This window comes from Crocodylus siamensis, chromosome 1 (assembly GCF_052110815.1).
Source record: "Crocodylus siamensis isolate JL-2025a chromosome 1, ASM5211081v1, whole genome shotgun sequence".
Lineage (NCBI taxonomy): Eukaryota > Metazoa > Chordata > Crocodylia > Crocodylidae > Crocodylus > Crocodylus siamensis.
In genome coordinates, this window is record NC_143395.1 from 39,879,158 (window position 1) to 39,893,179 (window position 14,022).

The 14,022-nt window shown below is 40.3% G+C and overlaps 1 protein-coding gene across 1 annotated transcript in view; it reads right to left on the reverse strand.

Annotated features, from left to right (window-relative positions):
* Positions 1–14,022, reverse strand: part of CSMD1 (CUB and Sushi multiple domains 1) — a 2,270,760-nt gene that overhangs the window by 512,621 nt on the left and 1,744,117 nt on the right. The window contains exons 19-20 of the mRNA XM_090033387.1: positions 9,572–9,688; positions 3,123–3,338 (exon numbers count right to left, since the gene is read on the reverse strand). Of these exons, the coding sequence (XP_089889513.1) occupies positions 3,123–3,338; positions 9,572–9,688 (333 nt within the window). The remainder of the gene's footprint in view (positions 1–3,122; positions 3,339–9,571; positions 9,689–14,022) is intronic.

Here is a 14,022-nt window from a genome sequence, read left to right on the forward strand (position 1 = left end):
AGGAGCACCTGACTCAGAATGCCCTTTATAAGCTTAAGCCTCCAACTGGGAGAGGTCAGTCTGGCCATAGTAGCTGCTGGGGACAGATTCCTGAAGGAGGGATGCAGGGGCCAAACCCCAGACTATGAAAAGAGGACTCAGAAGGACAGCCCAGGTGAAGGAAACCTAAGGACCTACACTGGAAGGAAGCTAAGTACCCCAAGCTTTTTTTGTTTTTCTGTTACTTGGAACATGTCACTCAGGACATTTCTTTGAGCTGGATCAGTGCATGGCTTTGGAGTTTTCATTTTCCTTGGAGGACTGGATTGTGACTGTAGTGGAGGCAGAGGCCACTGAAAGGGATAACTGGGGACACGTCAATCTTCAGACTCAATTGAGAGGTAAAGGATAAAGACTGGGGTATGGTCTGAGCCTGAGACCTGCCCAGGATGGTAAGGCAGGACCATAACAGGAGAGACAGGACCTGTGGCCCAAGCTGCCTGTGTGTGAGTACCATGAGGCCTATAACCTGAGATTGCAAGGGTGCAGCCAAAACTGAGTCAGAAATATGTGACTGTGAACTGTGGGCCCAAAGCTAGAAGGTTCAGTCAGAGTATAAATGAGATGAGTCCGGGGAAGCCACAGATCAGGTAAGGGGCCACTTCTCCAAAGCCATCATTGCTCTCTGGGCAGCCTACCCTCTTTAGTTATTACATCAAGACATGGCAGGAAAGAATACAAAAAAAGGGAGAGAATAGGGAGTGCTAGTAAGATGGGTATACTGGGATGGCACCTGTGGGCATCCTACACAGAGCCAAAAGGAGGTGTCACCAAACAGTCTCCGGATCTGTCCTTAACAATAGTATAACTAAAATACCCATACTGTTGGCTGCTGACATATATGGGGCCGGGGGGAGACCATCGTGCTTTACCAGAAGAGGAAGCATGATAGTTTGACTTAGTTCCCTGGCATCTGTATAGATTGGGCACTTCATCAGGGCCTACTGAAGTGCTCAATCTATGCAGACATTGGGCAAGCTGTGTCAAACTAATACAGTGCCTCTTCTGGTCATGTGCTGTACTTGGTGTGGGGGTGCGCAAAGCTAAAAGTAAGGCTCCAATTTTTTTTTCATGTCTGTACGTAGCTTTTATTATCTGTCTATATAACATATATTAGTTTATTTACATGTGCAACTTATGGCCAGGGCTGTCCTTACAGGGGGGCAAATCGGGGTGACCGCCCCAGCCCCTGCACTTTGCGGGGCCCCGTGGAGCTGGGCAGAGTGGCTGTAGTGATTCCATGCTGCCACTGGCTTCACATTTGGCTATTCAGCATTGCCCCCTACCCCTGCTGCCAAATCCACCGCTGGCTTCCTTGCGTCCAGGGACGGAGCCCCACACAGGCTAATTTGCCCTGGGCCCTGCACCTTGCTTAGGTTGTCTCTGCTTATGGCATACTGAAATCAGAAGCTCTTAAAGTTGAGCTTAACCTGAAGTCAAACTAACCCCTGCAGGATTTTTTCAACTGCAGAGAAGCTGAAGAATAAACTTAGCAGTACAGTCACTCTGTAGTCAAAAATTGCCCTTAAAAAGTAGAACAGAGGAAAAAAGCTTATACATGGTAGATCAAAAATGCAGAAGTGACTCTTTTGCATGCTTAATGTTTCATTTTCTATTTGTGTTATAGATTATGATCGCTTCTGCCAGTTCAGATTTCAACGATGCTGAAGAAAATGCTGCATCGTCTCATATTCAATTCATTGTTCTCTTTTCACAGCTTACTTTGCACAAATACATTCTGCTTGTCTGAAAGTAAGAAAATAGTATTCCCACACTAGTCCTAATCATTTGTGCTATAGGATACATATTCATGAAAGTGTTCCTCAATATATTTATGCAGTTATAATAATGATATGGCCACCTATTTTTGACCTAGCTGCAGACATGGCAAGGGCCATAAGAAAAAAAACCCACAGTATATTTAATTAATTTTGTTCTCCAAGAACTTTTCCTCATGCACCAAGATAAATACATCTTATTGTGCATTTATCTTCAAGTTTGTTTGAACTCTGATACTAGTTCTGTAAGTTTCCACGAAATGAAAACAAAGCAGTGATTATATAGTTTCATACATTTTCAGTCTCTTACTATTGTTAGCATCTGACTTGATTATTCCAAAGTGCTGACAATTGGTAAAATCATTCAGCTGACAAATAAAGCTATTGTGACCACTGCAACTTATAACTTTTTTGAACAAGAAATACAGACACTGCATTTTACTTGGCAATATCTGAAAAAGAAAGTACTTCTTATCATATTATAAAATCACAGAAGTGACATTTAGCTTACTGGCTTGCAACATCTGAAATATATATGTGTGTATACACACACACACATACACACACACACAAAAGAAATGTTGCACAGTAGTTCCTTATATTTCTGTCTCACAAAAGAGTTATACCCAAGAAGGAAACTTGTACAACCTAAGCTGATGCCTTCTAGACAGTAAAAAGCATGAAGTTCTTAGAGTTTGTATGTCCCAGAAGTGAAGATTGGCACATGCAATTATTAAATAATGTATTGTTTCTATAGGTATAATATTAAATTCAATTTTTTTTAAACACAGCACCCAGGAAGCAAATATGATTCAAGCAGGAGTTGGTATAGTTACAGGTTGGTAAAATTCTACCCCTAAGATCAATTTCCAGTGTCCCATAACTTGACAGGTGACTGTTGCCTTCATCGCTATTGCCTCAATACTTTTTGTTCCTCCACCATTTTACTGCCTTCTTTTTTTTGTTGTCTCCCAGACCACCCTTCATCTACACTTTTTTCTTGAGTACTCTCCATTTTGCTGTATGTGTCCAAAAAACCCCTAGTTCTTGCTCTAATAATTCAAATTCTTCACTATTGCAGCTCTCCTCTCTAAAAACCTCTTTTACATAAAGTAGCCTTTGTCTCTTTTTTCATTAGCCTCTTTTACACATCCCAAGTCATTTATGCATTGATCCATTTTCTAGTTTGGATAGCAGGTTTTATAAATAGTTGTATCTTCTTTCGTACTTATCGATATGTTACAATATTTACTGTAAAAGTGAAACTATTAATTTCAAATAGTTTATCAGATCTGAACTATTTACCTGCAAATGTTATATTGAAGCCTTCATAAGAGATTGAGAAGTCAGATATAAATCGAAGCTGTGCAGTGAAGTTTCCAAAGAGGCCAGCTTTAATTGTCGGGGGCAAGACCAAGCCAGTTAATCTTGCCACTGGTTCTGTGAAGCTGCCATCCTCAGCGATGAGCAAATAGTCATGAGAGCTCTCCAGATGAAATGTATGAAAGGCGAGCTGTACTCCTTAAAAATATATATATATAAAAAGACATGGGAGGGTTAAAAGCAAGAATTTCGACTTGCAATACAAGGCAGTTACTCCAGCTAATTTTATTTCCCTTTAAACACACAAGTGATACAGACTACACATCATCAAGCAATGTGGAAAGTAATCATAGGCTAAGATTAATGCTATATCCAAAGAGAAAGATTTTTAAAAATATTTTAAGCGATATAGGAATGGAATATATGTCACAGAAAAACAAGTAATTCTTTAATTCATTTGGAGACACACGGAGAAGTCATGAGACTTAATTATGAATGCATACAATACTCTCAATTATCAATTGTTATTTATCTGTTTGGAGTACAAAGGGTATTATTCTTTCACCTACACAGAGTATTCCTAAACACTTATGCTATATATTATAAGTAGGCCTACAGATAATAAATCTGAATGCATTTGTTATGAGCAGACCCATATAAAACATGATCCTTTTGTACAGGTAAATGGATGATTTTAGGACTGGTGAAGTTGTCAATCAGTAACCTAACTTTCTGACCACTCTGGGCATCTCATTGGTTTAGAGGACTTAAAGGATACTAAACCAATGTTTTTACCAACTCACATACAATTTATTTTCTAGTATTTTTAAAAACAAAAACAAAACAGAAGTCTTAAAACCTGTGTGTCTGGTCAGAGACCATTCTCTCACTCCTAAATTTTGGGGGTGGGTTTGGAAGAGGAAAAGAGATTCCGACAAAGTAATTTTTTGGATCACTAGCAATTGATGACTCTCTTCTGAGAAGTGCAATTGCCACGAACACTATACACAGATCACTATATTTTCAAGTCACACAACAACTTTCAACCAAATTGCCAAGGTAGTCCCTCATTGTCAATAACTGATAATATTCCAATACAGTAAAAGTTCTGTTAACCGGCATCTTACAAGCCAGTATGCTCAATTAACTGGTGTGCTAGCATGTAAGATAAAGTGAAACCAAACTTGCTGACTGTGGCACTTCTAGTTTCTCTGAGGCCCCATGGCCCAGGGCAAAGCAGCCTGCACTGCTGAGCCCCCATGGCCTGGGGACATAAGAGGTTGTGCAGGGCTGTGCAGGGCCCGCCTCCCCCTCGGGTTGAGGTAGCATGAGGTGCAGCGATGTGATCAGAAGGGCCGAGGAACACCCCAGATGCAGCAGGAGAAGCGGCGGCTCAGGCCACCCAATTAACTGGCATATTTTGTTATCCAGTTCCCCGCATTCCTGGGTGATGCCGGATAACAGAGCTGTTACTGTATTACAGCCAGCCAGCCATTCCATTTTTGCCCCAAATAGCCAAAAAATGAACAAGTTCTGTCACTTCAGAATTCTTTTATTACAGGATCTGCATTGCAACGAGTATTTTGAAACAATTATTTCTTCATTAGCATTTTATAAGTTTGTAAATGCAATGCAAGGTTTATTAAGTTTGTAACTGTTAGGGTGACAGTATTTGGATCTTGGGGAGCACTGGTTTTGCAGCTGAATAAACGCTTTACTCTGTGTTTCAGCAAAGCTGCTGACCACAAAGCAGAATGATATATTAGAAGTAACATTGCAATATGCTTAGGCAAGCAGTTTCCTAACAATGTGGTAGTGTGTAGGATACATGATTCATTGTGGAAAAAGGAGACAGGATACAAACCAATGACTATTGTTAGGAGATAAAGCAGAAGCAGGACCTTGGAGATGGTGCTGAAAACAGCAAGAAACCACATTTGACCAAGAGAAACCAGGTTCATAGTCTTGAGTATGCACTCATTGAAAAAAGGTATGTAAATGAATAAAATGCATAGGCTATTCCATGCTAATGAAGTAAACCGTAAACAGAGGCAGAGCTTGAACTAGGAGGAGAGATGGGCAAAGGTGGAGTAAATGTTAACAAGCATGAACCAAAGCATATAAATGTGGAAAGAACTAATCTTCGTGGCAGCTCCCTAGCTTCTTTGGGAGCTAGTCCAAAGCTGTCTGAAGCTGAATAAACCTGTTGCAAGCAATGTGTGCTGGTGTTTACTCCCTGTTTGCTCCCTGAGCAACTGGATCCCTGAGCAACTGGATTATCATCTCCCTAGTTGTTGGGTGCTGCATGGAGTCGAGGTCTAGCAGTAACATCACAATCATCTTTGCCCTTTTATAACAAGGCAGTTGGTCTAATAAGGTCAATACAAAAAAAAGGCCTCCCCTCTCATACATTTCTTGGACCACTACACCTACAACACTCTAAAAAATAAATACACTAGGTACAAATAGCTAATATTAAAAAAGAAAACAATTGATTCTAGCCATCTTTTGTGGACTTGCTTGTTCATATTTTGTTCTCTTTTTTAATATTAGCTATCTGTAGCTAGTGTATTTATTTTTTAGACTGTTGTAGATGTAATGGCCTTTTTGTGCTTACTTTAATGGACCCAGTGAGCTGCCTTGTTGGGAGAGATATTAAATAAATTTTAGTGTACAAAAATTTGGAAATTACCCATTTCAAAGCACCACGCACATATTTACCTATATATGTTTGTGTGTATATCTGTGCATGTATATGCACGCACGCACGCGCGTGCACACACACACACACACACACGTGTATGGGTACATATACAAACTACACATTGAGTGTTCCTTGCTTGTCTGTTTAGAATATATTCACGTCATTATTTTTTCTAAGCAGTCACCAATTACAGACCACGATTATTCATCTTGATCACTTTTTGAGGTCTAAAATATTATCTGAATGCATTATATTCTGTGGTAGAAAAAAAATCCTTTCAGTGAGTTATTTCAGTACATATATTAGATTGGTGCTTGAAGTATAAAAGCCAAATCCAGTTTGTGGACATCCCACATACAGTCATATGTCCCAGACCTAAAATCCAGGAACCTTGGCCAAGAAGACAATTCAGTCTGGAAAGATATAAGTGGCTATGATCCTTGTACAGTCAAAGGGAAGACTTAAGCAGCAGAGTCATTAAGTTTCCCTAAGTGTAGGTGTCTATATGCTCTTTCAGAGAACAGGATGTAGTAGGCACCCACAAAAGGTTATTTGGAAAGCAAGGAGGTACCCAAAGAAAACCAAAAGAAAATAATAAGCACAACAGTATTTCTGACCACCTGCTCTTTTCTTGATTAAGTGCCTAATGCAGCACAGAAGTTACACATAAACCAGTTTAAGTGATAAAAAACTGGTTTAAACCTGTAACAGAACAGCAGCTCAGCACACATAAATCAGTTGCAAAATGACTGAAACTGGTTTAAGATAAACCTGGTTGAATGTAGCATCAGACTGAACTGATTTGGGTCAAACCACTTTATAAAACTTCTGCCCCAGACCCCTTACTGTTCAAGTTAAATAAGAGTCTTCTGGCATCCCAGCTTGCTTTCCAGTCCTGGGCTGGGCTATCTGCTTCAGAGAGCAGGGCTGGTTTCACACATCTGCTTCCTAGCTGGAGCAGTGAGAGCTGGCGGACAAGGCCGTTGGGGATGCAGCTCAGTTTGTAGAGGGGGAGGACTGCCGTAACCCAGGAAAATCCTTACTGGGACCTGGGAGCATAGAAGGGAGTTAAATACTCCTTCCCCCACTTAAATTTACTGCTGTTTGCAACTGTGGACTACAAATCCCAGAGGCAGATGGAAGCAAGAAGAGGAAGTGATGAACACCCCTGCAGAATCCTGCGGCTGTAATTCTACACTGCAAATCCCAGAGACCTCAGGGACAGCAGGAAGAAGAAGTGAACATAACCAGAGAGCTGTGCTCTAGCATCCCCTGGTTTCTGGCCTGAGCCACTGTAGGCATGTGGCTGCATTGCCTGAATCAAAGGTCGCTTCTGTTTCAATTTAAGCTGTGCAGCTTAGACTAAACTGCAAAGATGGAATCGATTCAGCCACAGGCTTTTTGACTGTCTATACTTAGCCCAGAAGCCTATGCTCATGTAAACTACTACACTTTACCCAGTTCTGCTTCTGACATAGATACATGATTACCTTGTGATTAGGATACTGAGAACTGAAAAGTAGAAATACGGGTTTATTTCAGATGAGGGAGGCTAGAAACCCTATTCCCCTCTACCCTGAATGACTATTTTAATCACTGGTTTACTATGCCAAAGGTAAGTGAATGGCCCTTTCTTCAAAATATCTAATGATTTGTCTCTAGGGTTTGTGGCTTGTGAGGCATGGGTGAGATCACTCCTTGGAATTTAGGAGCATAAATTCTATTTAAGTCCAATTTAGGATCTTTAACACCAAACTGGATTTGGTCTTAATTGCTTATGGCCCGGGACAGATATTACACATAAACCAGTTTAAGTGATGAGAAACTGGTTTAAACCTGTAACAGTGCACATAAACCAGTTTGAAAATTGCTGAAACCGGTTTGAGATAAACCTGGTTGAATGTAGTATCAGACTTAACTGATTTGGGTCAAACCATTTTATACAATGTCTGTCCCAGACCTCTTGCTGGTTTAAGATAAACAAGACACCCCCAGTATTCTGTCATGCTCTCTGGGTTGGGTGGGGCTATTTGCTCCACAGCAGGGATGGCCCCTCCCCTATGCTCTCCGGCTGCAGCTCTGGCACAGACTATGGGCTGCTCCCCCTCTCCCCATCACCACTCTCTGCTAAGCAGGAATTCCCCTCTCCCCTCTGCCTTGTGGAGAGGTGTCTGTGTATTAGCTAGCAGACCACATGCTGGCTCTGGTCCCTGCTGAATCAACATGTAGAATCAACAGGCTGAATCAACAAATAGCTGGTAATGTCCCTCTGTTGTTTTCTTAATAGGGCGATAAACACTGAGTCGGGGGTGATAAACGCTGTTATCAGTTCCCTGTTGGGCTAATTAGAGCATCCTTCCGGGGTTTGACCAGCCCCCTCTCCCCCCCTCCACCTCAACTCAGTGCTGTGGAAGAGACTGGAGAGCTGCTGTAGCACCCCCTAGCTTCTAGCCTGAGCCATTGCAGGCATGTGCCTGAATATCTGGGATGCCTGTGCAGTTCTAAATCAGTTCAGCCTAGCTAGGTTAGATTAACCTGCAAAGATTGAATTAATTTAGGCTCAGGCTTTTTGAATGTCTGTCCCTAGCCTATATGTACTCTGTTTTGTACCCACTAAAATAACCTTATTAGTAAGCCCTTTATACATATATAAAAACACAAATGCATGCATATGGGCACAAAACTCCCCAATGAACATAATGCTATATCTGCCTAGGTGTTTATCAACATTTGACTGATGACAAGACACAGTACTGGTGTTACATGAAGGTGTAGGTCACATGAAGAAGTATTACCTTTTACAGTAATGATTAAAGCCTCTGCCATCTAAAACCCTACACATTGGTGTGTATGTCAAGTGTTACATTTAAGTCTCTGGCACACTTAGCTATTTAACCAACTAATCAAGGTTTAAGTTGTGACCAAGCCAAATGTTAATGTAATTAATGGTGTGATTAAAATAAGGAATAAGCCACAAAGTTATTACACAAAAAAATTTATAAGAGCATTCTGGCTGCCTCTTAACCATGCCATTAACCAAATGTGTGGCTGCCTCTTAACCATGCCATTAACCAAATGTGCAGCTCCCAGCCACAGGGTATATGCCCATGGCTGGTAGTCTGGATCAGCTGACAGATTACTACTTCCCAGTGCAGGGGGAGCCTAAGATCACCATCCCAGGCTCTCCCCTGCACCACAACATGTAGAATGTTAGGGAACATGATAACTGTGTGTCAAATTCCTTCGTACCTATACTTGCACATCTATCAGGGGCCTCAGAAACTGATCAGAGCTGGTGTACAAAGCCAGCAAATAAACAAACTTAAGCTGAATATACGACTGGGTAGCCTTCTGTCAAATATATTGATATGAATTGTGCTCACAGTCAACCACTGATATTATTATATTCTTTCCTGTCTGTCATCCATTTTACTAAGACAAGGAAATATCTCCCATCCAAATACAGGACTATCTTCTTAAGACCACAAACATCTGCAAAAGCAGTATAAGTAGTTTGTTTCATGCCTGCCATTATGGAAGGATTTTCCTCCTGCCCACCTCCTATCACAAATCTTAATATACAACCAAATTTTAATGTAATAGTTTGAGAAAATTAAATTATTATTTTTTTCTTTCAAGGATTAACAAAATACTTATATTTAATTCTGTCAGAAGCATATTTAAAATATATATTATCTGTGGATTGGCAGTTGCATTACATTCTTACCCTTGCCATGTGATACTTCAATAGTCCAAGTGCAGTTAAGAGAGTTTGGATAAAAATCAGGAAAACCTGGAGAAAGAATGGTTCCACTGCTCCCATGAATATAACCACCACACAGAGCTTAATAAGAAAGAAAGAGAGAAAATGTCATTACATTGGGCAATCTCATATACTCATTTTTGCTTAATAAATTTATCTTTATAGTGATCTAGAAACATATTCTTGACAAAGATAACTTTTCTTCACTGCTGTATGGTTTATGCATGTTTCCAACATTTTTTTAAACGATGGCTTCATCTGATAAAGGCAGAGAAGATTACCAGCAGCAATAATGTGTTAAAACTCCTCATACACAGAGAGTGGCTGGTTTTCTTGGTAACTTCTTTGAAAGTCAATGGGGAATCTTGGCATAAGTATGGACATGGAATAGACTGTAAACAAATGCAAGTTGGTCATATGAAGTAGTACACTTTTTAAAAGTTCAGTTAAGTAGTTTTAAACAATTGTAGCATACATAGTACAACATAGGACAACAGAAAGTGACATTTATTAATATAGGCTTTCTATATTAAAATATATTGTTTGTCCTATATAAAAAGAAATTACACGTTTAAAGCAGGGGACAGACAAAATTACACAAAACAAAAAACAATCAAACTTCAGTTGCTTAAAAGTGCTGTGACCATACATTTAAGTGAACATCATTTAATACTCTTCACACAAAGCATATTACTGAATGCTTCCCTTGCTCTTGTATTTGGAGACAAGGCAAACATAATTTCTTGATCTTCATTCTCTAGGCACTTCATTATCATGCAACTTCTATATTACCCTTACTATTCATCTCCTTTATCATGTAAACAATCCCAATATTTCTAATCTCTCGTCATCTGAGAATACTTCAGAGGTTTTAAATAGAATTGATATGGCTACCAAAACACTGACTAATTAGCATAATTTATCTATATAGAGATGGTGAGAAAATGGAATTTCCATTTTGCAGGAAATTCTAGTATTATAGTATTTCTTTTCTTTTCTTTTTTTTTTGTCCTGAATAATGTTAATATATATAAATCAGAGAATGAAAAATATAAAGGAATTTTACATCAGAAGTGTATGTTGTAGCCATTGGTCTAAGGACATAGGCAGACAAGGTTCTTTGGGTGAATCTGATATCTTTTATTAGACCAACTTAAATAGTTGGAAAAAAAATTAGCAAGCTTTCAGAGTAAAAACCCTTCGAAGCTGAGAAAGTCTCTCCAGTTGGTGTGTGCTCTTCCTGGATGGAATGAATAGTAAAAGAAGCCAGAGGCTGGTCTGCATGCAAGACAGGCTGTCAGTGAAGCTGTAAACTGAGGAGTCAGTGGGTGAGAGACAGGCTGGGTGTGGGGGAGAAGGGGGATGAATGTAGCAGTTAAATAGTGTAGAGGTACCTGGGAAGTCAGATGTCAGGCAAGTTATAATGTGTCATAAATACAGTGTCTATATTTAGTCCATGATTTGTTATATCCAGGAGGCTGGTGAAGTGAAGTTCATAGGCTCATCTCTGAAAAGTGTTTTGTAAGTTTTCTTTCAGGATTAGGACTGAGAGATTGGAGAGAGAGTGGTTTTCTTGTGAGAAGTGTACCCCTACAGGTAATTGTGTATTCTTGTCTTTGATGGATTTCTGGTGTCATGCATTCTGGTGCACAATTGTTGTTTGGTCTCTCCTACATATTTTCCATCAGGGCATTTGGTGCATTGGATGAGGTATATTACATTTCTAGAGGTGGAGCCGTAAGATGCAGGGAAGCTTATGGCTCTGTTGTGAGGTGTAGTAATTGTGGGGGTGGTGGAGATGTGTTGGCAAGTTTTGCATTCCTTGTTATGGCATGGTCTGGATCCATTCAGTGTGTTCTGGCCTGAGGAAGTTTGCTTCTGCTGATGAGGTTAGTGAGGTTAAGTGCTATCCTCATTACCAAAAGGTAGGTTTCATTAATCTTGGCATCAATGATATGTTACAGCAATGACTTCCAAAGGTCAATTACATATTTCCTGAAAAGGTACCATGTTTGCTGGTCTAGAAGAAGCGTGTTTGTTCCCAGAAAGGAAGCTTAAATGAAAGTGTAACAATTAGAAAGCTAAGTAACAAAAACAATTCAAATAAGTGGCACACAATCTAGTAAGAATTCAATTAGATTTGTGTTATTATTTTCAACCACAATTTCATAATGTGGAAAGGGGTTATATCATATACATAGGTGTTTGTGTACATTAGAAAATACTGTACTTCCTTTTATCGTTTTTGAATCTCACTGGATGTCCTCTTACTGTCTATTATCAAAACAGAACATAACCATAGAATCTATTATCATAATCATGGGGAAAAAAAGGTTGGAAGGGACCTCAGGAGGTCATCTAGTCCAAAGCCCTGCTCAAAGATGGACCTTCCACAACTAAAGTATTCCAGCCAGGGCTTTGTCAAGCTGGGCTTTAAAAACCTTGAAGGATGGAGATTCTGCCACCTCTCTAGGTAACCCTCCTAGTGAGAAAGTTTTTCCTAATATTCAACCTAAACTTCTCCTTGTTCTGTCACTTGTTATCACTGAGAAAAGTCTAGCTCCATCCTCTTTGGAACCACCCTTCAGAAAGTTGAAGACTGCTATCAAATAGCCTCTCAGTCTTCTCTTCTCCAAACTAAATAAACCAAATTCTCTCAACCTCTCCTCATAAGTCTTGTGCCCCAGCCCCTGAACTATTTTTGTTGCTTTCTGCTGTACTCTCTCCAACTTGTCCCCATCCTTTCTGTAGTGGGAGCCCCAAAACTTGATACCAGAATAGAGCAGAATAATTATTTCCCTAGATCTGCTAGCAATGCCCCTACTAATGGAGCCCAGTATGCTGTTAGCCTTCCTGGCAACAAGGGCACACTCCTGACTCATATCCAGGCTATTTTCCACTGTAACCCCCCGGTCCTTTTTTATAGAGCTGGTGCTTAGCCAGTCAGTCCTCAGGCTGTAGCTGTGCAAGGGATTAGTCCATCCTAAATGAAAATTTTACGCTTGTCCTTATTGAACTTTATGAGATTTCTTTTGGTCCAGTTTGTCAAAGTCTCTGTGAATCCTTGCCCTAACCTCCAGTATATGTACTAATCTCCCAAGATTGGTGTCATCTCCCAACTTGCTGAGGGTGCATTAATACTAATCCTTGTTGAACCTCATGAGATTTCTTTTTGGCCCAATCCTCCATTTTATTTAGGTCACTCTGAATCCTAGCCCTACTCTCCAGTGTATCTACTATACCTTTCAGCTTGGTGTCACCTGAGAACTCCCAGAGGGTGTAATCCATCCTATCTTTCAGATTGTTAATGATGATATTGAACAAAATCGGCCCTAGGACTGACTCCTGAGGTAGTCCACGTGACACAAGCTGCCAGCTAGACATAGGTTACTACCCATTGAGCCATAGGTTACTATCTGCTGAGCTTGACAATCCAATCAACTTTCTATCCACTTTGCAGTCCATTCATCCAACCCATACTTCCTTAGCTTGCTTGCAAGAATGCTTTGGGAGACCCCATCAAAAGCCTTGCTAAAGGCAAGGTATATTATGTCTACTGCTTTCCCCAAATCCACAGAGCCAGTTATCTCATCATTACAGATCCTGACTTCCTCCAAATAAAAAAAAATGCCTAATTTTCAGATAAAAAAAGTAACCAAAATTCCACATTTTTCCTCTATTAAAATGAAACACTGCTATATATGGGGAAATGTAGATTTTGGGCTACATTTATTTAAATATGAACATTGGGGATTTTTTTTTTAATCAGAGAAAACCATGATCCCCATAGAAGGTAGTTGGGTTGGTCAGGCATGACTTGCCCTTGATGAATCCATGCTGATTGTAATCATCTTCTTCTTCTCCAAGTCCTTTATTTGAGGACCTGCTCCATGATTTTTCCAGGGAATGAGGTGAGGCTGACTAGTTTGTAGCTCCCTGGATCCTCCTTCTTTCCTTTCTTAAAGATGGGGACTATATTTTCCCTTTCCAATTGTCCAGGACCTCCCCAAATTGCCATGAGTTTTCAAAAATAAGAGCCAACAGCTCTACAATCAAATCAGCCAACTCTCTTAGCACCCTAGATGCATTACATACAGACCCTGTGGATTTGTACACATCCAGCTTTTCTAAATAGTCTTTCACCACTGAGGACTGCTAACCTCCTCCCCAAAATAGGCTGCCTGGTGCAGTAGTCTGGGAGATGACCTTGCCTGTGAAGACCAAGGTAAAGGTGGCATTGAGCACTTCAGCCTTTTACTCCTCATCTGTCACCAGATTGCCACCCCATTCAGTAAGTGACCCATGCTTTCTCTGACCTTCCTCGGCTTGCTAACATACTTGTAGAAACCATTCTTGTTACTCATTATGCCCCTTACTACCTGCAACTCCAATTGCTTTGGCCTTCCTGCCTTCAT